This window comes from Heliconius melpomene, chromosome 16 (genome assembly GCF_056956725.1).
Source record: "Heliconius melpomene rosina isolate 202511_hmr_F chromosome 16, ASM5695672v1, whole genome shotgun sequence".
Taxonomy (NCBI): Eukaryota; Metazoa; Arthropoda; class Insecta; order Lepidoptera; family Nymphalidae; genus Heliconius; species Heliconius melpomene.
Window position 1 is genome coordinate 7159648 of NC_140404.1, and position 25439 is coordinate 7185086.

General features: G+C 32.2%; 2 protein-coding genes and 1 non-coding gene across 5 annotated transcripts; all 3 read left to right on the forward strand.

Annotated features, from left to right (window-relative positions):
* Positions 1-399: 399 nt before the first annotated feature.
* Positions 400-10457, forward strand: Vps39 (vacuolar protein sorting 39). The gene is made up of 13 exons (XM_085199336.1): positions 400-705; positions 792-941; positions 1224-1351; positions 1831-2034; positions 2593-2779; positions 3173-3290; positions 3627-3753; positions 5518-5898; positions 6569-6791; positions 7181-7636; positions 7972-8201; positions 8469-8603; positions 8962-10457. Exons 1-13 carry the CDS (start codon positions 636-638, stop codon positions 9115-9117), a joined length of 2565 nt encoding a protein of 854 aa, XP_085055462.1. The 5' UTR covers positions 400-635; the 3' UTR covers positions 9118-10457.
* A 472-nt stretch (positions 10458-10929) lies between these two features.
* On the forward strand, positions 10930-11002 carry TRNAR-CCU (transfer RNA arginine (anticodon CCU)). The gene has a single exon. It is a non-coding gene; the product is annotated as a tRNA-Arg (tRNA).
* Positions 11003-11647: 645 nt separating this feature from the next.
* On the forward strand, positions 11648-24952 carry LOC146530869 (uncharacterized). Of its 3 annotated transcripts, XM_085199414.1 has the most exons (4): positions 11648-11787; positions 11943-12104; positions 20357-20568; positions 23264-24952. In XM_085199414.1, the coding sequence occupies exons 2-4, from the start codon at positions 11968-11970 to the stop codon at positions 23872-23874; spliced, it is 960 nt and encodes a 319-aa protein (XP_085055540.1). In that variant the 5' UTR covers positions 11648-11787; positions 11943-11967; the 3' UTR covers positions 23875-24952. The 3 variants fall into 3 exon arrangements, with proteins under 3 accessions (XP_085055540.1, XP_085055541.1, XP_085055542.1); XM_085199415.1 differs by having other exon boundaries at positions 11760-12104; positions 23267-24952; XM_085199416.1 differs by lacking the exons at positions 11648-11787; positions 11943-12104 and adding an exon at positions 18407-19082 and having other exon boundaries at positions 23267-24952.
* Positions 24953-25439: the final 487 nt, after the last annotated feature.

The following is a 25439-nucleotide window of genomic DNA, read 5'->3' on the forward strand; positions in this document are numbered from 1 at the left end:
ATTTTAGCGGGAAGACATATTTGGCCCTCATATACTTGAGGTTACACGTGTTGTAGTCGATGTGATTTGTTATTAGGTTGTTAATGGATCATTATTAGCAAGTTATAAAGTAATTTAAATGTTTTAATTAATAAATAATGTGAATTGGTTAAAAGAGCTGCTATAATTAACACTGAGTAAATACCTATATGTGTTTTCGAATGTTGTTGGTGTTTTATATAAGTTTCTAGTTATTTATACTTCAGTTTATAGTTATTTAGATTTTTAATAAATAAGATTGTATTTGTAACATTAGTGTTGTATAGTTTTATTTTCATATTTCACTTCTGAAACCTAATTATATATTAATTGTCAAAAAATCTGTGTTCACTTCATACTTCATTGTTGGCAACAATTTGTTGTTTCATTCATTGATTGACGTTGACAGTTGTAAACTCAATTTATATTTTGTGTATTAAAATTTGTTGGGCGTTTATTTGATAATAGCAATTCAGTTAAATATTTCATTTATCTTTTTATAAAAATGTCTATTAAAAAAGGTTACTCACAATAAAGTTAAGTTAAAATACCATTAAAAAAATCTTAAAAAAATCATTCTTGGTGTTTATTTTGATTGTAAAATCAACGTCTTTAAAATGCATGAAGCGTATGAGGTATCACATTTGCTTAATGCAACAGTGCAAATAGAAGCTATTGCAGCTTATGGTGGGTATTACTTACTTTACTTCTGTTAATGTTGCTTTAATCTTAATCTACCATATTTTTTTACTACATACTGGAGACACTTTTAGATGGAAATCTGTTTTTGGGAACAAGACAAGGGCATCTATTGATGTATTCTTTATCATCAACTAATGGTAATCAAAAGTATGAACTACAATTGCTTAGATATTGTAAAAGTTTTAGTAAAAAGCCCATCCAGCAAATTGAAGTAATACCTGGTAAGTTTACAATTACCTTTGTAAAAGTTGAGAAGTTTTGGCCCTCATGCACCTCTGAATTTCCTGACATAGGGTGTCAAGTGGTGAAGATCAAAGTGAAGTCAAAGTCATACAAGAATGAGAAAAAGAGAATAATCCATTTCCCTAAGTGGGAACTCATTCCTGTTGTATTTATAGTCACTCATTGTGCCACTACTATGAAGGCTATATATTTTTTTATTATATATTTTTTAACATGCATTTTGTTAAAAAAACTATAATGTTAATATTATTGTTTTGCAGAAGATAACTTACTCCTTTGTTTAACTGATAATATACTTTCATCTTATGACATAAATGGTGTTAATTTCCCTTTGATAAAGACATTCTCAGAAACAAAGGGTGCTTCACTTTTTGCATTAGACAATAAGGTAAATAAAGTAAAACTTAAATATTTTTTATTCATAATTTTATTTCAGTTTTTATAAAAGATATTAAGCATTTATAATAAGGTCAATATGACATCATTATAAAAGTTAATAAGAATTTTGTATTTAAAGTTATGATTTAGCTATTTTTCTTTCAATACTATATACAGTCCATTTATAGCAGGGTTGACAGATAAGACCTAGTGTTAAGATAATCTATCTATGATGCTCATAGGCTTAGTGTAACAATTGTGGGTTTGATTCCTGCTCGGGGAAGTAAATTATTTTCATTTTCTTATTCTGGTAACGAGACAAAGCACTGCATTGAATTTTGCCACTCAACTCACAGTGTCTTGAAAATTGCAGTTTGTGGGGAACAATGCATCTTAGCCCTTAATCCCCTCTGCCTATTCCGCCACATGAAGATACCAAGAATGCAAACAAAAAATATATATATTATAAATAAACATTATACCTTTTAGTCTGCAACTTCAATGACAGGTGAATCTAATTCTGTAGTACACTTGTGTGTAGCTGTAAGAAGAAAATTACAACTTTATTATGGAAAAAATGGTGAATTTAAAAAACATCTGTTTGACTTTACTATACCAGACGTGCCAAAAGTAATGGCTTGGGGTCAACAGTACCTCTGTGTTGGTTTCAAAGGAGAATATACCTTGTTTGATGTAAGTACTTCATTATAACAGCTTTAGTTTACTGAAACATCATAGCTTGTCTTAAAATATTGTCAGCTTCGTTGAAGAGCATACTTTGAAGGCAGCACTAGTAGAATTATTTTTAATTGGGTGTCTCGGTCAATAAGAGGTCGGAAATTGCTAATTTAAAGAATTTTTTAAACCTACATCTGTGTTGCAAGTCCCATGTTCAACCTTCAGTTAAGAAGAGTCTTTTCTATATGCATTTTTATTTAGTTTATCTAAAAAAATTCACTTCATTCTTGTACTTGCTTTTTGGCTATCTTAGAAGAATGAGGGTATGAATGATTATTAATAATCATTCTAATAGAAATTTTAAAAAATGGTTACATATATTATAAAGATAAATTGAGGATTGGTCTAACAAGCAAAATTTAAATAGAACTGTTATGGCTACAATATATATATAAATTTTAGGGTCTACTCAATATTCACTCCACTAGTGGGATGTTTTCCATAGTTTGGGAAATATTCCTGTGATTTCTCTATAACAATGCATAAAATAATAGACGTTATTTTATTTTCCAGCTATCGTCACGCGATCCAAAGGAACTTTTCCCAACTAGTAGTTCGAAATCATTAGAACCGACAATAGCAAAATATTCGGAAACATCCTTCCTACTTGGCCGTGATAATACTTCCGTCCTCGTGGAGGAAGCTAAGGATATTGAAATAAAAAAAACTATAAAATGGCGTGAAGCTCCCATAGCTGTTGGTAAAATAAATATTTTCAATAAGAATTGCTTAAATGTAACAATGTAAAAAAAGTTAAAATATTTGTATATTGATGGCAGAATTTCTCAAAAAAATTAAACAAGAGGCTTTTTCTACCTTAATAGCTAAAATTTGTCTTAAAACGAATTAGTAAAATAGTTTTTAGATACAATAAATTGGAAGAGGTTACTATAAGTTTGTTTGCCAATGTCTGACGAAAATTGGAACCCTCTGAAAAGTATCTTACACATTAAGAAGAATATAAATGTACCTAATGTACTCACTTATTTATAATTGCACAAATTTAACTGCCATATTTATGTTCATACCGCAAAATTGGTAGATAGTACCCTATTAATAGAAAAGTTAATATGCTAATTATAACAACTTCTAGTTTGGGACGAACCATTTGTGTTGGGCTTGATGCAAGACCAAGTTGTAGTACAAACCGTGGAACCTGCACTCTTCATACAAACTCTGTCTGATCTCAACAAGGCAAGATTAATGTACAGGTAAGAAAGTAAATGTTATTTTAATCCATCATATTTCTTTTTAAGTGTAACAGTATGAATGTTAAGCCACCTTAGTTGAGATTGGAATGGCGTTTACATTGAATTATACTTAGTATAATAGATAATCAAATTTGTCATATGTCATAATATCCATCTTAAATAATGCTTGTTATTATCGTTATTTTTTTCTTTTCCCCGCACTAGACTACGCTCGGCGTTGGGTTAATAATTTTCTGTGAAACATACTTTTAAAAATACTTCACACAATATTAGGTAAACTTTTTAATTGCAAACTATAAAGTGTTAATAATAATAATATGCCTTTATGTCTATTAGATGCAAGCGAGGTTTGATATTTGTATCTTCAGTGGGGCAAGTGTGGTGTTTGAGCTCCGTTGACGTTACCAAACAAAGACAGCAACTGTTGAAGGATAAGCAGTTCCAAATTGCTATTGAATTGACCGTAAGTTTAATTTTTTCCGCTTCTCGCTGTATCCCGCATACGGTAGGCACAATCCGCGCTTCTGTACTTAGCGTCTGATTCGTTGCGAGTTGAGTTGGAGTGTTGAGACCTCCTCACCGCATTTAGTCTTTTTGACAATAATTTACTTTATCTAGTGGGAATTTTTCGATTCAAATTATCACACAACAATAAATCGAACCTACAACCGTCGCGTTTATAGTTAAATGCTATGTCAGTGCACCACGACGGCCCTACAGAATTTTATTGTTAATAGGTTCCCTCTGCCTATCCTGCTGTGTGCGGGATACAGCGTGAAGCTGATAAAAAAAATAAATTTATTTCCTTTACTTATGTCTACTTATTTTTATTATTTAGGCGTATATTTTCTTACTAATCCTATTGAATATTGAAAATAATTTCGTATATATTTGTATAATTAGAGCGGGCGTAACCGCACGGATTCGCGAGTATGTATTATATATAATGTGTATGTTTTCCTTATTTTTCGGTTCAAATTATTACACAACAATAAATCAAATAATTTCCTTACTAGTTTTACACATATAGAGTGAAATAAGATATTTAAGAATAAGAAAATTGTGAGCTTAAAAAATACTAGGTACATAGTGCAAGTGTAGGTTAACGTAAGTAACTAACGTAAAATACAGCATTATATCTTATAGTGTACGTAATTAGGCGTAATTTTAACTAAAAATACTGGTCCGCCATTAGGTAATATAAATTATTAATTTAAATAATATTGATTGTTTATTTCGCTTTAATGAGAAATTGGTTTTAATCAGATTAATTTATCAACACCGAACGGGAAAATGTTGGTTTTAAATTAAACTTGGTTTATTTATGTGCTAAGTTAGTTAACGTTTTTATGTAAAGCACTGCAGTCATGCTCAGGTTTAGACATAAGAAACGAAAAATTGAAATTATTAGACTTCTTAATGTAAGTAATAAAATGCTGTATTGTACGTTACAAAATTTTAGATTACACATGGAGCTTCATAAGATGCCTCTAGAAAAATATTTGAAGAAAAATCGGAAAGATATGATACAGATGTTTGTGGCTGTAAGCATGTTTTGTCTTTCCCTATACGTCTTAAAATAAAGTGTTACAACTAGAAATGTTATGTTAATTTGATACTATCTTGTAGCTTGTTATAATTATTAATTGACAAAACGAAATGGCTCAAATTTTAAGTGTTGAGTGGCGGAATTTAACGATGTGCTTACCTTCTTCCTAGAAGGAGGAGATGAAAATATATTATTCTTCTGAGTGGGAGCCATAGGCGTCTTGTTTATAATTTGTCGACGTCTCACTGTGCTACGATGGCCCCAATAATTTATTAAAATAAGATAATAATAAATCAGCTTCACGCTGTATCCCGCACACAACAGGGTAGGCAGAGGGAACCTAGTGTTAAGACACTCCGTTCCCCACTTTCTGCCGAATTCTGGAGGCTTTGCGTGTTGAGTGGCAGAACTCAACGCCCCGCTTTACGTCGACACCAGAGCGAAATTTAAAATCAAATAATTTTATTCAAAATAAGTTGTTACATGCTTCATTTTTTGAACGTTAAATAATCTACCACCAGTTCACTAAAGTTAATGCCCCAGACCTGAAAAGAACCGGATATTTAATTAATTGTGACAATGATACCTTTAAAACAGACTAGAGCGAGCATTTCTCAACCAGTCGATAATATAATTATTAGTCGGTAGTATAATTAATTGATTAATTTATTTTTATAGAATTTGTCAACATGCTCAGTGGAGGAAAAGAAACAAACAATACATTCAATTCAGATGCTTTTTGCTCTCGATCAGTTCGAAAAAAAAGAGTATTCTCAGTCCATGAAAGAGTTCATCAAATTGAATATCGACCCGGCCGAAGTCATCAAGCTTTTTCCGGACTTAGACAACAAACCTGGTTCTGACACAAGCAAAAAGTTAGAAGGGAAAGATCTAGAAAATGCCCTCAATGCTCTCATAGAGTATTTAGTTGAGCTGAGATCGAAAATAGGCAAAAATTCTACCGATGCTAGCGGAAGCAAGGATGAGCAGACTAATCAGAGAAATGTTACTCAGCAATTAGAGCTAATAGATACGACGCTTCTGAAGTGCTACTTACAGGTATAAGATATTTTATTGTAATGTTTATTGATAATAATAGAATATGATAAACGATAGCATCTATTATTATCAATTTGACCGGATTTCTGAGAAACATGTCGATTGTAGGTACAATTGACAGGTTTTTAACTTTCTATAAACAATTCTAGAATAATTTACGTAACGTTTTGACAAAATGTCAAACCTATAAACATTGTCCCAAACTATTTACAAAAATTTAGTAGCATTGATTAATTATATAACGTGTATTTTTTTTATAAAATTAATTATATTAGCCTTTGTTCAATGTATTACGAAGTTATTTATTAATGTTATTGTTATCTTGGATAGAACCGACTCAAGTAACTAGATTACGCCAGCTTCAAAAAAAGACACTGAATGAACACTAATTCATTGCACCGGCAAATATTTAGATGCAATCTAAAGATTTGATAAATTAAAGATGGAAATTATCTTGTGTTGTTTTCTACCACGTATATGGAATGCCATGGCATGATCTGTATTAACACTTTTGATCAGTTTTTATCAGCGGTGTTTGGTACTATCACCGATTTCGAAGCTAATTATAAAAAATGAATGAAACCACAACTGGTGAAATATTTTGAACATTTCGTGGCCATTCGATATTCGGCGTAGGGGCCACACATATAGTATTGGTTCTCCCCCTTAGACCAACGACGCGTTCGTAGCGCCACTGCTGCGCCTCAACAACTGCCGGCTGGAGGAGGCGGAGCGCACGCTGCAGCAGCATGGCAAGTGCAGCGAGCTGATCATCCTGTACCAGACCAAAGGCCAGCACACGCGTGCGCTGCAGCTGCTGCGCGAGCATGCTACGCAGCCCGACTCCAGCCTCAGGGGCTATGGCAGGACTAAGAACTACCTGCAGCACTTAGGTGAGCTCCAGCCCCAACGACCAGCTATATATAACCCTTGTTAATGTTAATCTCAAGGGACCAAGGTACCATTTAAAGGGGTTTTCATTTATCCAAATAAATGAAAGAGCCGATTTTCAGGTTTCTTCACCTAAAAATTACTTTTATTCAAAGTCGGTAACTTATAACTCCGATAAGACCGAGCTTTTTAGTTAATTTTTTCATAAAACCTTTTTTTTATTATATGCGTTTTTAATTGTGTACAATAACTTAATATATATATATATATATATATATATATATATATATATATATATATATATATATATATATATATATATATATATATATATATATATATATATATATATATATATATATATATATCGTAAAACGAATATTTGTTTCAGGTGCCGAACACATAAACCTAATATTCAAATTCTCAGATTGGATATTAAAAGAGCATCCAGAGGAAGGTTTAAAAATATTCACCGAAGACAAAGTCGAAGTAGAGAATTTACCTCGCCCCAAAGTGTTAGATTTCCTTCTTAGAGAGCACGACCCTCTCGTCATTCCATACTTAGAACACGTTATACATACTTGGAATGATACTAATCCACTGTTCCACGACGCTTTAATTAGTATGTATAGAGAAAAGATTACAGATAAAAAAGCTAATTCAACGGAAGAGGAACTTCAGCATATAAAAGCCAAATTGGTCGCGTTTCTAGAAAAGTCTACTCATTATACGCCAGAAAGAGTGATTCTTCATTTCCCTAATGATGCCTTGTTCGAGGAGAGAGCGGTTATATTAGGCAAACTTGGGAGACATGAACAAGCTTTAGCTATTTACGTTCAAATTCTAGGTAATTATACATATTTTTGTTTAGGTAGGTAAAAGAATTCTCATTCTCATTCCGAAATCGAGTCGTAGGTATTGGCGATAAAGTTCAAAATCGTTTAACCTTTAGTAGTATTTTTGTAGTATTAAGTGTTTACGTTATTGGTATCTATGCGTAACTGCATCACACGAAATACAGGTATGGACAAACATCGTGAAATGAAACAAATCCTAACCTATGAAAACTTTTGAGGTATCTTGATAATTTCTTTAGGTATGGGTTTGAAATGTGTTACCCTATATGCCGTTCCTGTAAAAGGAGCGCTCACCATTACGCCCTGTATAGTATTCCTTTTCTAGGTGATGTTCAAAGAGCTATAAGATATTGTGAAAATGTTGACGAGAAATCTGCAGAGAAAAGTGTTGATGTATACGTCATTCTAATGAGAATACTATTGAATCCCGAGCAAAGTTCTTCATTGGCGGGGCCCTTGTCGAACGTACCAAGACACCCTAATTCTACTGTTCCTGATCTAGAAACAGCTCTTAGTGTATTGGAAAAACATGCTGATAAAATATCGCCTATGAAAGTTAGTATTTGAATATTCTTTATTGCATTCAACATTAAAAAAAATACATTTAACAAAAAAAAAAGTTAGCCTCTGTGGACTTATCTCTTCAAATAAAATGCAAAACAATAAGACCGTACTTTTTAAAATTTTAATTTAAAATTAGAAATTTTATTACAACTACCGTTATGTATCCGTACACTACAACTAAAATTAATATAAATTATATCCATATTTTTTATACAATATATAACCATGCTTAGTAATGAATATTTATTATATTTCCAGGCGTTAACAGTGCTCCCAGATTCCGTTCCCTTGAGCAGATTGAAATATTTCTTAGAGAGTGCATTGGAGTCACAGCTGACGCTTAAACGACGGACACAAGTTCTTAAAGGACTACTTTATGCGGAACATTTACAGGTATAATTTTATTTGTGATTTTTTACACTCATCACGAAACGCCGAAACGAAAATTGGGTGGCGTGTGGAATGTTTTAACACTAGGTTGCCTATTTTTCTTTATTATTTTAGCTTCCCGCTGTATTCTGCGCATAGCAAGGTAGGCAAAGGGAACCTGGACACCTAGTGTTAAGACATTCCGTTTCCATTAAGACACTTTCATTTTCCACTTTCCGTTGGATTCTGTGATGGATATGAGTGGCGGCACTCAACGCCACGCTTTCACACCTTACCAGAGCGAGCAAATGAACATATTAAATATTTCCCTCTTGACTGGCTGTATTTTATAATGTATTGTAATGTTATTTTCTTATTTTAGGTAGAAGAAGCTAAACAATTCCACGAGTCCAAGCGTATAGTGATAAACGATTACAACGTGTGTCCAGTTTGTAAGAAACGTTTTGGAAACCAAAGCGCGTTTGTACGCTATCCCAACGGTGATATTGTACATTATTCGTGTAAAATCGATAAATAAAATGATATCTATGGAAATTGAATGTTTGTATGTGGCTATTATGATAGTGTTATAGTAACACACAATGCTTTGAAATTCAGGTGGCGCGTGTGGAACCAAGTATCTAAACCTTAGATTCCTTCTGTCTTCTCCTGCTAAATGCGAGATAGGAATGAAGAATATATGTAATTAATAAGATTAAAGCAATAAATAATCAAAATGTAGTTCATATATTAAATGCTTTTACAGACAAATTTCTTTTTGCTTAAAAGCTTTTACAGAAAGAAACACTATTTTATTTTCTCAGTTTATATTCTCTTCCTTTTCTAGTTTTGTTTATCTAATTTTGTTTTTAAGTCATAAGCCAAACTTCAACATGGTCGTCCCTTTTCATTTTCATAACTGTTGCAGTAGCATTCTAACCTAAAGTCAGTCACTTTAGTCTAATATTTATTCATTGAGTAACATAAACTGTTTTTTTTATTCTTACCGTATCGTACCCTATTTATGTTATCTTTGAACATATAATAAGTATGTTAAATAAATTTAGATGACTATTTGTAATTAATAAATTGAAATAACATTGTGTAAATGTAGCGCTATATAACAACTATTTTAATGCTTTCCAAGTAAAAAAAAATGAAATGAATAATATAAAACATTTATATAAAGAACTGCATAAAAAAAGGAAATATTCATTAATTTTATTTTTCATTAATTCTATTTGAAAGAAAGGCTTTACTGAGAAAAATATTATGACAAAATATAATCATAATATGATCATAATATAATCATCAACGGCATTGTATTTATAAAATTATTTTAAAATTGTAAAATATTTAATCAGAAAACGTCTGATTGTAATTGCAACAGTTGTTGGTTCTATTCCCACTAGGGAGGAACAAGATCTACTCCGGTAACAAGATAAACCACGGTGTTGACATCCACCAATCGAAAAGCAATATCTCGACATTTTGGCGGAAGTTAGTTTGTTTACCCTGTTATATGCGGGACACAGCGTGACAAAAAATGTAAATTTTATTTGCTTTTCAATGGTTACTAACAAATTAGATCATTGAATTGGCAGCTTTATTCAGGTCAGATATTTTTATCCTGTTATCAGACTTGGCCTTTGAAACAGTGAGTAAGGATCTTTTTTTAGAACTTTAATTATTATTTTGTATTATTTGAAAATTATGTATATTGCTATAGTATTTATAAGTTAAGGCTTAACGTTTAACTTATCATTAGACACACTATTTATGCTATAATCATCTATACCACAAATATTTGTATAAACAGTGTATTTATTTATGTAATTGTTATTAAAAATAACGATAATAAATCCGATTTCATTAAAATTTGTTTTTATTCATACCAAACTTTAGAAAAAATCGAATGAAATAAAGTACATTAGATTATTTATACCTGGAATAGAAATTAGTTAAGCTGGCTATGTTATTGGCATATTGGATATACTTATAATATCGTATAGTATCGAAGGTAAGCATTTTCTTTAAAAAATATTTTTTAATAAACACCTATTTGATAAAAAATATTTCGTTAATTATTCAGCTATGCCTATAAATTTTATTGAACTGTCTTATCAGAATTTTGTTCAAAATTGACTTTATTGGATTTATACATAAAAAAATTAGGAAAACTCTAATATTAAATTAATTAATTTATTAAAAAATAGTGTCCTAAAGGGATATTTATGAAAAATAATTAATTAGTAAGCTAATTGTAGAATGAGTGAGGCGGGCGTGACGCGCAGTGACGTAACTCGTCAGCGATAGAACATGTAGCGTCTCTCGCGCCGTTCCGCCGCTCGCCTCTGTGGCCCAATGGATAAGGCATCGGCCTCCTAAGCCGAGGATTGTGGGTTCGAGTCCCACCAGAGGTATCTGTACACTTTTTTCCAAAAGTTGTACTTAACCAATACATGTGGTAAATTATGTTTTCGCCTTTAATTTTATTTTTTGTACTTGTGTAAAATTTAAGTAGAAAAAGTTATAAAGAATATAAATACATACTTATGTTTATTATATTTTAAAGTTATTAATATATCTGAACTAAGGGTGAGAGTTGATAGAGACAAATAGAACTTTGTAACTGCTCCGTTCTTTACTTTTACAAATGCTTGCAGATTTTAATTCCTAACTTTATACATGCATTATAGAGAAAAACTTAAAAAGTATAAATGTGTGTTCACAGATTAAGTAAGCAACACAATTGGCATTTGTGATATTTTATTTAGAAATAGTTCTTACGTCGTTAATAATCATTAGCGTATTTAGAGATATTGACTGGGAAGGCCTGGACTTTACCTTTAATGAGATAAGTTCATGTAAATATTTTTTTAATTTTTTGTGGCAAATTTTTTGTTAGTAAAATTTCTAGGGGCATTAGACTATTCTGGAGTAGGCACGCCACCAGGTCTCCTCTCTACGTCCATGTTTATAATTCTCCTTAACACCACAACCTGTCAATCCAAGAGTTTATAATACCAATGATAATAGCACGATTTACCATCTGAAACAGATAAAGCTGTCCGCAATATAGGCGTCGGTGCGCGTCGCATTATAAAAGTCCCGTATCGCCGGGGAAAGCTGTTAGATATGATAACGATACAATTTTATTGATAAGGACTGGTGAGGCATCGATCAGTCGATATCATCACAGTGTAGCGTACGGAATTACTTAATATATATATATATAATTAACTTACACGTCTTATCGACAGATAGACAGATTTTTTTTATATTAGGATTATGTCCTATAAATCTAATTAAAGATAGAGACTGTCAAAATATTTGATTTAATTAGTTTGTCTTCATCCGTAGTGTAATTGGTGGTGTTTGGTGTAGAATGAAAATGATGGGCGACGGCGAGATGGGCTACGATTACTATAGCTATGACAATAGCTGGTCTATCATGCCGCCGGACTATGTGGACCCTGGATACCAGTACCGGCAGCCGCAAGCGGAGGAAGATTATCGTTATGCGTAAGATTTTTTTTTAATTGTGTCTAGTGCTTATAAAATATAAGAAACTGTAATTTTATTAACCTAATATCTATTTAAAAATAAATTTATTTCATATAACATTATTTTGTTTAAGCAAGATAAACGAGTATGTATCTCAATATTTGTGACATAATACGAAGTACTCGTATATTACCGTCAGAAAATAATATTTAAAATTTAACAATTTTCTAAGCTTTGAATTTTTTAATTAGATTTTTAAGAAAATAATTTTAATATTCAATTAATTCTAAAAAGATATGCCATAATTTCATATTTGAATACTAACTTGTGTAATATTAATTTAATTTAGTACAATAAAATGATATTCAATGTCTGTCATAGAAAACGTGACAGAAAACCATAACTTAAGGCAAATTGTGGTAATCGTGATATTGCACAAAACGGTTACCATTCTACCCAAGTGCAAAAAAATAGACTCAATGCACGTAGATACTTTTGGATGTTTTGTTTCGTAGGTTTCTTGTATTTTTGCATTATTGACATCGAAATTAATATAAATAAATAAGAAACAGAGATCTTCGCGTAAATTAAATGTTAATAATTTGATAAAAAACATATACTTAACAATAAAATACTATTTATAGAGTTATAGCTAATTTTAAGTTTGTTCTATAGTCACGTAGACATTAATTCATAGGAAATGCATGTGAGTCACAAAATGTAGATAGGAACTAGGAATCTACTTTACCTTCACCTTATTTTATAATTTACAAGCTTAGCACACCAAAGTCTTATACTAATAAAAAATAAACTCAAAAATAAATCAGAACAGTCATAAATCCATAAACATTTTTTTCGGTTGGTTGGCTCTGGTTGCGTGCCTTTTGCCAATCGTCCCGGCAGTGAATCGCCGTGAGTACCATCGAGCTCGTGATACGTCAGCTGCGTCTTCTCCCATGGCTTCGTGGAGCCCTTAATTGGTTCGGAAGCCCTCTTCGCGGCTTGCCGTGCTTCCGACCATTTAAACCCACTGCGCCTAACCAGATTGCCGTAACGAAACATTCGTGAAAACCCATCGACTTGTGCTCTTACTTTATAAACTTTAGATATTGGAAAACTTTGTACGTCATAAATATTCCTTAAGTAGGATAGGTGATGATGGAATTTGTGGGGTGATGTGTTCTGTCACGAATGGAGCTGGTTATCTTTGAAATTATGAAGCTTTATTAAGGTAATGAGTTTCGTTGGCCTTGTTGTTATAAACATTGCTATATTTACTCTATGGTAATGGAGACATTATGAACAAAAGAGTCATGTAATTTCCTCGATCAGGCCGGGCTGTGGCAGAGGTAATGACAGGGAGTAAGTCTGGTCATGGGGTAGTTTTTTCTCGTGATAAACGGTGCTTGGCACGGATTGCGCGGGGGGCACAATACTCGTACAATATTATATACCTTCCTAAACTTTTACACAAATTACTTTTCTATCGTGTCGGCTATCAGTCTCCTATTATTTTAACATTATCATTGCAAATATAAGCGAAATGTCTTTTCGAATTTGTGGCTTAATGATACTTTTGGTCTATATTATGTTGTAAAGGATATTTCATTTACATATTCTAAATTATTGCTTAGAATAGATGTCTCAACTTCTATGCCTTGTATAACGATTACCTACATTTATCATAATCAAACTAAATATGCTTACGCTTTATGAACCCTAAAAGTTAAAACACCTGGTCGATATAATTTTTCTTTGGGCATAGCTTGTAATTTATTTATTTTTTTATTTTATAAGATATTATAGAATATAACAGATTGATTTCTAAGATTCAATAGATTATTTAAAGAATTATTAAATTGGTAGGTACATACTATATTATAAAAAAAGAATAATGAAATCAACTTTACGTTGTATCCTGCTACACATAGCAGGGTAGGCAGAGGGAATAGACACTCCGTTCCCCACTTTACACTAAATTCCGGAGGCTTTGCATGTTGCTTGGTGGAACTCAACGCCGCGCTTTGCCTCGACACTGGAGCCGAGAAAATGTAAATTTAAATAAATATGTTATTATATCCAACTAAATACTTATAAAAGTTCTCTCTATATAAACCATTTAGTAATGTTTAAACTACAATGGGATGGGATTCTATTATTCTACTTGAACGTTTTCGTGAACTAAAATCGTCAAACGTTGGAAGGCTATAAGGCTAATGTATTGAAATGACTGGCACACTTCATTTTACTTTTCGTGTAGTTCATTTTATGTCTAGAAGCATTTCGGCAATTCATGTATTTGCAAATTGACGTCTTTTTTTAGTATTCACTTAGTTTATTTATTTATATAAAGAAATACAGAAACAAGTAGTCATATCTACATAAAAAATTAAAGTACCATAAAATAGCTAATATTAACAAGGACTACAATATTAATATTACTTTATTCAATCGAAATACTTTTTTTTAAATATTATTTACATTATAATTATTAAGTACTGTACGTAAAAAGCGAAATAAAAAAATATTATTTGTATATTATGACTAAGAGATAAACACTATTAAATATATTTATTTGAGGCCAGTCCTATCGCAGGGGCACAAAAAGTCATTACCACTTTAGGAATTGAAATATTTAATACTTTAATTTATCCACTCTGGTGTAGAGACAAACCGCAGCGTTGAGTTCCGCTACTCAACACGTAATGCCTCTGAAGTTCGGCGGAAAATAGAGAATGGAGTGTCTTAACAATAGATTCCCTCTGCATACCCTGCTGTGTGCGGGATACAGCGTGAAGCTATAACAAATTCATAATACGGTTCTCATTTCATTGTTTATTACACATTATATGTAAAATATTATACTATAACTTACATATTAAAGTCAGCAATTATTGTGAGCATTCGATTATACTCGTAGTACCGACATGATGATGCGAGGCGGCGGAGGGCGCGCGCACCTGCCGCCCGCCCCTCACAAATCTGGCCCTCGCAGCTTACCTGATATAGTGTAGGCAAACTTTTACGTTTAAATTTGACTTTTCAATACAGTAGAAACTCGATCAATCGGACTAATTTTTGTTGTTAGTCATCCGGATAATCGAAAATCTGAATAAACGAATGTATAAAGAAAAACTAGTTTTGTGCATACATATGCACAAAATTGTTTATATGTCTATAAAAAAACAATATGTATATATATATTAACGAAAATCAACGTTTATTAAGAAATTATTAACTTCTTCCAACATACAATTTATACATATATAAATTACGTACGCATTTACGTAGGTGAAGTACATATAAAATTTCTTAGCCTTCATTGTAGTAAGTAAGTTGTATAAAATAATTATTGCAGTTGATAGTCCGGATAATCGAGTTTCTAAGTTTTCTTTTAAGCGTCACGCTGTATTCTGTACGTATCAGGCGGTATTGCCAAAATGAGGAAATGGAAATAATAAATATTCCATTTCGTCGAGTGGGCATCGAACTAACAACTTTTAGCGTTTACAGTCGTACGTTTGCGCCCCTGTGCCATAATTGAATTGGTATGTATACCATAATAATGAAGTATATAGACATAGTAAAATTTTTACTCTAGGAATACTACCTAAGTATAATTATATGAATTATATATTAATATCTCATCCATAAACTTTATTTTCAATTTAACATATATAAAATATATACATAAATAAATAAAAATCTGAATAAAAAAATATTCTGAAAGTATTGCATATACTCAAAAAAACAATAGCGATCGCAAGCGATGGGTAGATATTTTAAAAAATCCATTCTCAATAAGTCAATTAAGCGTTTCACGTCGGCGTGGTGCTGCACGCCACTTAGGGGATGGTTCCCAATATAAATAATTACCCTTTGTTATTTGTACCCTTTAACGATGTTTCACGCACGGCTTTAATAGGAAGTATTATTGAATGTTTAATATATATCTAGGTACTTATATTTAAAAAACTGTGATTTGGAGGTCAGTTGTGGCGCAGGGGTACAAGAGAAGACAGGTAGTGGATTTGATTCCCACTGGAGGAATGAAATATTTAAATTTTTTACGTTAACGAAGCAAAGCACGGCGTTGACTTAATTAAATACGCAATACCTCCCCAATTCGGCGGAGAGTGAGGAACGGATGTGTCTTAATGGGCAAAATAGAGCATGAAGATATAAAAAAAAATTAAAAACATATTACCTTTAAGGTACGTTACTTAATTTGTACTTATATACCTGCCTTCAGAATTCAGCGGAAAGTGGAGAACGGAGTGTCTTAACACTATGTTCCCTCTGCCTACCATTTTTTTTATTATAGATAGTTGTATTACAATTTACCAACAAGTCAGATCCTGATTTTGAAGTACCATTGTAGCACAATAAGCAAATAGCGGAAATTTAAAATTATTAATAACCCAGGGACTTTAAAACAGTTTTATCTTTAAAAAAAATTTGAATGAGCTCATATTTACTATGAAGTTGAAGTATTTATTTAAATTAGTGTAAAATGTTGACTTCTTATAAACAATAGCGAGGAGATAAAAGAATTGCAGCATATGGAACGGATTATGAACACCTGGCGCGTTACAAGTACAAGTACAGACAGTATTGTTCTTGTTTAAAGTCATAATGTTTGAGGACTTTAGTAATAAGTGTTGTAGAAAAAAATATATTATTTATATAAATTTTCGTAAAAAAATATTTTATTTAACGTATGTTAAAGGTATAGCACGTTCACATTATATTTTTTATTTTTATTCGTAGGAAATTTCATACAGTATAAATATAGGTTACAAGATAACTTTAACACAATACAGTAATTTTAATACAAATGTATAATAAAAATGCCTATTATATATAAATATAAAAAAATAGACGATAATTGGTATAATGTTTGTTTGTATGTTAATGGAGTTTTACAATATTATCATTATTCTGAAATCAAAGTTGACTAAGATAAAAAATATATATTTATGTATAGATAATAAACAGTAATTAGAAAAAAAAATGTCACCTAGCAATGTTGAATTAAATAGGTAGACTAAAATTATATTAAACTCTTGTCCATTTTATTTGCAAAACGTCACACGCTATGCTCGTGCTCGCTGTAATTATTCGAAAACTAGAAAAAAAAAATTTCTTTTCATTGTAGCACAGAGAATCTCAATAAATTAGTAAATACAAATTAAGATTAATAAAAATGTATAAAAATATAAAATATTTTTATTAAAACTTACATATTTCACATGTGAAGGAGATTTAAAGTTTTGTTCTAGCTATGTAAAGCTCAAACTATTTAAATCTCTGATATTGAATAGTTAAAATTTATATTGTTTTACATCAATTGCACACCTGTCGTTTTACTAATCCTATTTAGCCGCACTAAATACTTAAATCAGAAACAGATGGTATGTAAATAAGTACCATAAATAGGTATTTTTTCTATAATTTCATGGAAATTGACCCTAAGAAATGAAATGTAATGTGATCATATATCCAGCAGGGAACGTAGAGGGAACCTAGTGTCTTTATACTAGATTCCCTCTACGTACTCTAGAATACCAGAATAGAGTATAAAGACAATCCGTTCTCTATTATCCGCAGAATTCTGTAGGCATTGCGTGTTGAGAGTGGCGGAACTCAACGTCTCGCTTTGTCGCGTTACTAGAACCCACTAGAATCGAACCCACAACCGTCGCAAAATGATTTGTGTAAAACAATTTTACTCTGTCATTATAATATTGATGTTTTTTGAGTAAAATGATCGTTTGGGATCAAGGATCTCTACAGCATCCCAGGGTGTTCTACGTCGGACTCAATTGTCAGACCACCTCTATAGTTTTATTAAGAAAGAAGAAAAATGTAAGTTTCATTGTAATATAGGAATTAATAAAAGCTACCTAATAGTACTGGCTGCTGGTGAGCGAAGAAATGGAAATATAAACGTAAATAAATGTTTTATTTCCTCGAGTGGGGATCGAACCCACAACCGTCGCGTTACAGTCACACCCTTGTGCCGCTGCGCTACGACGGCCTTATTTGTTAGTTGTAATTATTTTATTATTGACTCTAAAATAACAAAGGGCAAACGCAAACGGAACTAAGTTTCAGAGCACACGTGCAAGTCATAAACCGAAAACTGAATTTTCGAAGGAGATGAGTACCTGTTCTCAAGATTACACCGTACCTGGCATTGTTTATGAATAACAATAGACTAAGTAGTTGCACATGTCCTGAACTCACTAAATTAAAGATTTCTAATTTTTTGATTGATTGTACTAAGCGAAAACCAATATTTTATTCGCTTGAATCAATAAACGATTGAATTGAATAAGTAACATGTATAAAAATGTTCTCATGATATAAAAAAAAATATAACATGGACTTATGCCGACTTATTGAAAACACTTTAAATGAAAATCATTATCCTGGCATTTATAGCGGCGTCCATAACGAACCCGGCTTCAACAATAGGCTTAACGCGCGCACTCATTACAAAAGCAACATAACGTAACGTGCTACGTCGAAAGCTCCTTTATTCGAAAGTATATCTACTCCAGTTTTTTCGCTGGGAAGGCTGTAGGGGAACTCCGATTGGACGGATTACGTCCCGCCCCGTTAGACGAGCGCCGCGATTGGTCCAGGCCGGTGGAGCACCCTCAAACTGATCTGAGTAGGCTGTCGAAGCATGAGGGCGGCGCGGGGTGTTCTTCACCCCGAGGGCCACTCGAGGGTTGTTTAGTACGGGCGCAGCGTCGTGGGACGCAGCACGTGTTCGGTCCGGTGTGTCGTGTCAGTTTTCAAAATTATTCCGAAAGCGAGCTCTCCCGGTAGGGAGATGAAGTGCGAGGAGGGAGAGAGTGCGCGCTCTCCGCCGCCGCTGTTGCCGCCGGCGTCCTTGTTGGCCTGGAGCCCTATATTGTTGCCACCATGGGGACCTGCATTTTTACCAGCACTTTATCCAGCGGCTTTTCGATCCGCTTTTCCTGGGTAAGCATAGTGAGATTGAGATCTAAATTGTGTTGTTTAAACTTATCCCATGTTGTTATATTTAGTATTGTTTTTTGCAAGTAAAATATTTGCTAGTTGCTGCTAAGTAGTTCATTTGTAAAATATATTTTTGAGATTTTTACTAAATAATTCACTTAGTACTAATTTTGCTTCATTGTGTTGATGTCTTTAAATGACTGTTAGTTAGATTCTGTTTATTAAACATGACATGACATAAACAGTTAGCGAAATAATAAGATTCCAGTTAATTTAGAAAACTAAAATTATTTATTCGTTCAATATTGTTTTCTTTAAAAATTAAGATGTTTTAACCAAATAATTGACAATAGTATTACTTATCATTTCTCACCCAATATTGATTTCAATAAATAACAATTTTTTTTAGAAAATTAAGAATTGGAATTTCTCTAAAAACATTCGTTCATAGTGGTTTCTAGAGTACGTTTCTTTGGATGTAACATGTGTCTGCATCACAAAGGCCTAGTGAGAGCCTGTTAATAGATGTGTTTACAACCTGCTCAAGGCTTAAGGTTCTTATGACGCCGCCTTTTCATCATGTCACGTACGGATCTAGGGAACATTTCACGTCTACATGTAATTTTGATATTTAATAAACATACGAATGTTTAGCTCTTGTTAAAACTTCGGTCCGTCCTTTTGTGGAGGTCACGTTTTCTGGAGAGGTCCTCACTTGACAATAAGCGGTTAAATAAAGAGATTTCTGTGTAGTTCTTTATAATTATACATATTCAGCAATTGAAATCTAAGCTCGAAGCTTACGATTTTTTTTACATAATTTGTCCATAATATATGCAGAGCGAGCATAATTCTATTCTATTATATGATCTTATAATTAATTCGATTCAAATACACATATTAGACATTTTATAATTTAACTAAGATTATTTGATTATTAAATACATGTTTAGTTATGTAATTATAATTAAAAGTGTAATAAAGAGTTCACGCAATTACCTCTCGCTTGAAAAAATGATGCTGTAATTGAGAAAATATGAAAATAAAATTGAGAAAATATGAAAAGAAATATATATCATTAGGTATATTTGCAAAAGTAAAAATTAAAATAATAAAAAACATATATAAAACAATATAGTACCTAATAAGTACTATATTAGCTCTGATACTTAACTTGACCTAGAGACATAAATTGATTTTAATTTAGTTTTTATAGCTTCTAATTCTTATATTAACACATAAAAGTAAACAAAATTAATAAGTAATTATTGTTTCAGTTTACTGGACAGCATGAAGATGCCAGGACAGCGGCCAGGTTTCCAAATATCTGATATCTTAGGCCTCAACGAGGCTAAAGCTTTGGAAACGCCGCAAAGCGGTATAAGCCCTCTGGAGCTTCCGCCGTACGCGCCGCAGCATCACAACTATTCACATGAGCTACTTCGACATCATCAGCCATGGCTTTCTTTGGATCACCACGAGAGTGCTGGTAAGTTATTATATCAATAATAATAATAAAAAATACACTAAAAATCCTTTATAAAACCTTTTAAGATACTTTAAAATAATACTGGTTAAGTTCAACTATATTTCAATTTATACTCTAAATAAGTATGTTAATCTCATATGAAAGCAGGAACTCTATAGGAGTAGCTCTCATAGTTTAATTACTATAGCAAATACTTAGTTTGAACAGTTAGAACGAACACTTTACGTTACAATATATCTATTACATAGGTACAGTCCTCGCAATACTAAACTATTCTTATTAATGAAAGACTAGGAAAAACAAAAATACAAACATGGGGTAAATAATTTTATTTATTTATATTTTTATTAGAGAAACAAACAGAATACAAAATACACAAACATTACAAAATTAAAAGATGACACACAATCCAATTAAGTTTCCACATAAAAATTACATTTATTTTGTATATTTTATTAGTAAAATATTAAAAAAATATATTTAAATGTTTTATGACTGAAATCTTCTTATCAGTTTCATATGAACTGTTATTGGTGCACAATCCAATGTTATATAAAGTGAGTCAATTTTAACTTGTCTTTACGAAATGTCATTTTTATCCAGATAATAAAAGATAAAAGATGATATTAGGTACGATGTGGGTATTTATTTATCTTTCATTGAAGATATCCGACTTGCAACACATATTTATTATAATATTAATTATAGATATTTTTTCTAAATACTTTCTAAATTTAACACGAAGTTTCAATAGTTATCTAACATAAGTATATCCAATTTAAGCGATAAAAAATCAATTTGAATATCTTTAAAATTTATCAGTTTCAATGAAGACAAGTGCTAGGTGAATTATCATACACAAATATATTGACCCACTCGAAAATAATAGGTGTTCGGTAGTCGGCGTTGAGAGGGCGAGATTATTTTTTGAAATGCTCCTCCAATGGAGTGCTTTCAGCGGTAATCTGCGCTGCCATTAATTATGTTTATCTCTTATCTAATTTTCGGCACTCGTCGTTACATATGATTGCTTGTTCGGAAACACTAATCCTATGTAAAGCGATTACTAACTTATACTTTAAAATTGTGTTTTTTTATTAAATAAATGACTAAGAAGTAGCGTTGATATATATAGTTTAGCTAACGGCCCGCCCGCGGCTTCGCCTGCGTGAACTACGTTATTATTAATTTCTGTCTCTATGAGTACCTACGTCCTATAAGTGACGTCCATAGAAAATTTGAGACTTCTAGCACTTATAGTAACGAAGTTTCATACAAACTATCAACCCCCAAAACAACCCCTTAGGAGTCGAATATTGCAAATTCCCATTTTAGCGTGCATAATAATCTACGTCCTATAACTAACTCCTATGCAAAATTTCATTTCCTAGCTCTAGTAGTTTCTGAGATTTCGTGATGAGTGAGTGAGTGACCTTTCGATTTTATATATATATAGATTACAATTAAAATATAGGTATATATTTCAAATTAACAGATTTGTTGTCGTATGTCATAGCTAGCTAAGTAGCTACATTACGTTAAAAAACTATCTAGCTATATTGTTAACTTGTGTTTCTTAAACTTATTCAGCTTCATGTTGTCTCCCGCATACAGCAGGGTACCTGGAGGGAACGTAGAGTTAAGACACTACGTTCCCTAGATTGAACTTATTATTGGCTAATAACGAATATTGAAGTTTTAGGCAAAGAATAGATATTTGCTATTAAAATATCTTAGTATAGATATTGATACTTGAAATCAAATTATAAATCGGAATCAAAAATTTCTAACACGATACGATAGATAGTTTTCATATTTACAAACGGAGTATGTAATGTCACGCCCTCAGTCCGGGGGCTGACTGTTGTTTAACTTTTGAGGGGTGCGATGCGGAACGAATTTGTCACCAATAGACAGACAGAGGCAGCTGGCTATCAATTACGGTGTTTGCGGCTGTTAGGGATGCTATACCTTCATTATTTGATGACAGTTATACTAGATTCTGTAAGCATTGTTGCTTAATGACAATCAAACGATTCATGTTTTTTTTGGTAATTCCATTCTTTTTAATTTATTTTAGTTTTATTTTTTTTCTAAGGTTATGTTTTTAAGGTAATAAGTGAAATGCATAGATATTTTTATTTCTTTAAATAAATATTTAACTGAAATTTCTATTTACATAATTTGTATGTATTATTTTTCAATTCTTAACATTAGTACGTTGAACACACATAGCTATATTACTACTAAGTCAGTGAGATGTGCTTATCGCGAAACGACGTTTAAGAACAAAAGGCCAGCTGTCCTCGGGTGGGAGTCCCCACTCCCCTCGCCACCACGCCCAGGCTCCCGCCTTCTGATGTTGTCGTGTGAATCTGAACCATGTGTAGGCCGTAGGGAGAATGGAACAAATGAACAAAGCGATATTTGCGGTGATTTTTTCATGTCCCATTATACTTTCAAACTCCCTTAGTTGAAGTTAAATAGAGCGACCCTAACAGATTAAATAAGGATTTGAATATAAGTGTAATAACTACATGAACAATTTTGTATGTGGTAGTCTCGTTTAGAGTAGGTGCTTAATATTGTGTTTAAATAAAGTATCTTTAAAGGTTCTATATTGGTTATTACTCTAGCATTTAGTTTTATTTATTTTCATAGCCATAGCATACTAACAGAGGATTTACTTTTGTAGTAGGAGTACTCGGGCAACAAGCGAGTCCCGACAGCACGTCTCGGGCATCAGAACTATCTTACGCGGCCCCGGCCACTGCATCTCCCACCGTTGTTGACACACGTCACGACCAAGAGCTTGATCACGACCACGACAATATCCATGACAGCTTAGAACATGATGATGACAATGACAACGATCAACCGCTAAATGCTGGCTCCGACTCCAGCCTGTCACATAAGAAACGAAAACGCCGTGTACTATTTTCCAAAGCGCAAACGTACGAGCTAGAAAGAAGATTTAGACAGCAGAGATACCTGTCAGCACCTGAGAGAGAACATCTTGCTAGTCTTATTCGACTAACACCAACACAAGTGAAGATTTGGTTTCAGAACCATAGATATAAAACGAAACGAGCTGTTCAAGAAAAGGGAGCTCACGATTTAAATGTCGGTAGCCTGAATTCACCGCGACGTGTCGCTGTCCCCGTGCTGGTGAAAGATGGAAGGCCGTGTATTGGAAAACCTGATGGCTTGCCGTCTCTAGGCATGACTCTACCTCCATATCAGCCAATGCATCATCAGCCGCCAGGGACGGGACATGGGCCTCAACCAAGTGGATGTTGGTGGTGAATATAAATAAATAAAAGAAAAAGTGGTAAACTAGTCGATAACAGCTTGCGGAGGCTTTGCAATATATATATATATATAGAGATTGATTCTTCTCTTGGAGTTGTTGATAATTTGTTCTTGTATAGTTTTATGCTTATACCACATTTAGTATGTGCCAATAGTTTGCTTATCTGGCTGACGCATGCAATCGGTTTATACAAACTGATAAGTGCGAAGGTAATATAGAAACAGAATATCGGCATTGGTCTCTATATATTATTTTGCAAATTCACCGCAACATTTATTTAATACAAATTGTACATAATTAGGGGCTGAGAAGTATTTAAAGATCGTAAATCATTGATAATTCCACCATTCGTGATTAACTCGAATATAGAAAGCATGAAAGAATGCTATATGCTATTTAATTTGAATAAATTAAGGTACTGGTTCCTATTTTTAAATAGCGAGTAACTTCTTATTGTATTTTTTTTAGTATTATTAAAATACTATTTTCATATTGAATGCCATTTACTTAATGAGTTACCAGTTACTTGAGTTATAAGCTATAAAATCTATTTTGTGTGATTGTCGATAAGGGGTCAAATAATATTTAGAATTAGTTATATAACATTCCATTTTACTATTCATTCCTGTGTATATCGATGTAAAAAGTGTTTTACTGTTATAAAATAGGATTTAATTATAAAAATGACCAGATTTTATCAGATTGCAATATTTAGATGTAAGTTTCAGTATTATTATAATCGAATATGCCTAGCGAATAGATATTTATGTATTCCAAAAAATATATTTATAAATTTGTAGTTTGAATTTAGCGTAGAGTAGGTAATGTATATTGTGTACATAAAATTATTGTGGAATACCTTCGACAGTTTTTTTTTACAATTTCTTCGTATTTTCATCTGCTACCGTTAATTCCGTTTTCTGTGATTGAACTTTCATAAGCATTCCAGTGGTTAAGAATTAAAATAGTAACTGTAAGTAAGTACAAGATGTATTTCATAAAATTGTAAAAACGTTTAAATAATTTATATAAAGTCATTATGTGAATATTAAAATGATTAATAGTATAAAAGGAGTTTTATTCATCTTTCATTAATAAAACAGAAATTTGTGTAGATTTTTTTAATATGTAGTACTTTTGTCAAAGGAAAATAGTTTAAAGAAAACTGATTGCCTGTATAGGCGTTTTACGAACAATTGTATATTTTATGAATTGAATTGAATTATTACCACTGAATTATCATTGTTTGGTATAATACAAAGAAAGAATTAATTTAACATTACAATTTCTTCAATAAATTACCATTTATTTGCACTCGTAATTTCTTTTTAACTTAAGTTATACAGACAAGTAACAAAATGAAGGCCGACGTTCATCGATTTCTTAAACGTTAACACGTCAAAAATAGTAGATTGATGGATTTTACCTATTTTCTATGATATCTTGAAATCTTCTGCTTGGTATGATCGACAGAAGAAAGCGAGATGGTCTTAATCTACAAATACATATTCAGAAGAGAGCCCAAAAACAAAAGGCGTAGGTAATTGCAACACTGTGA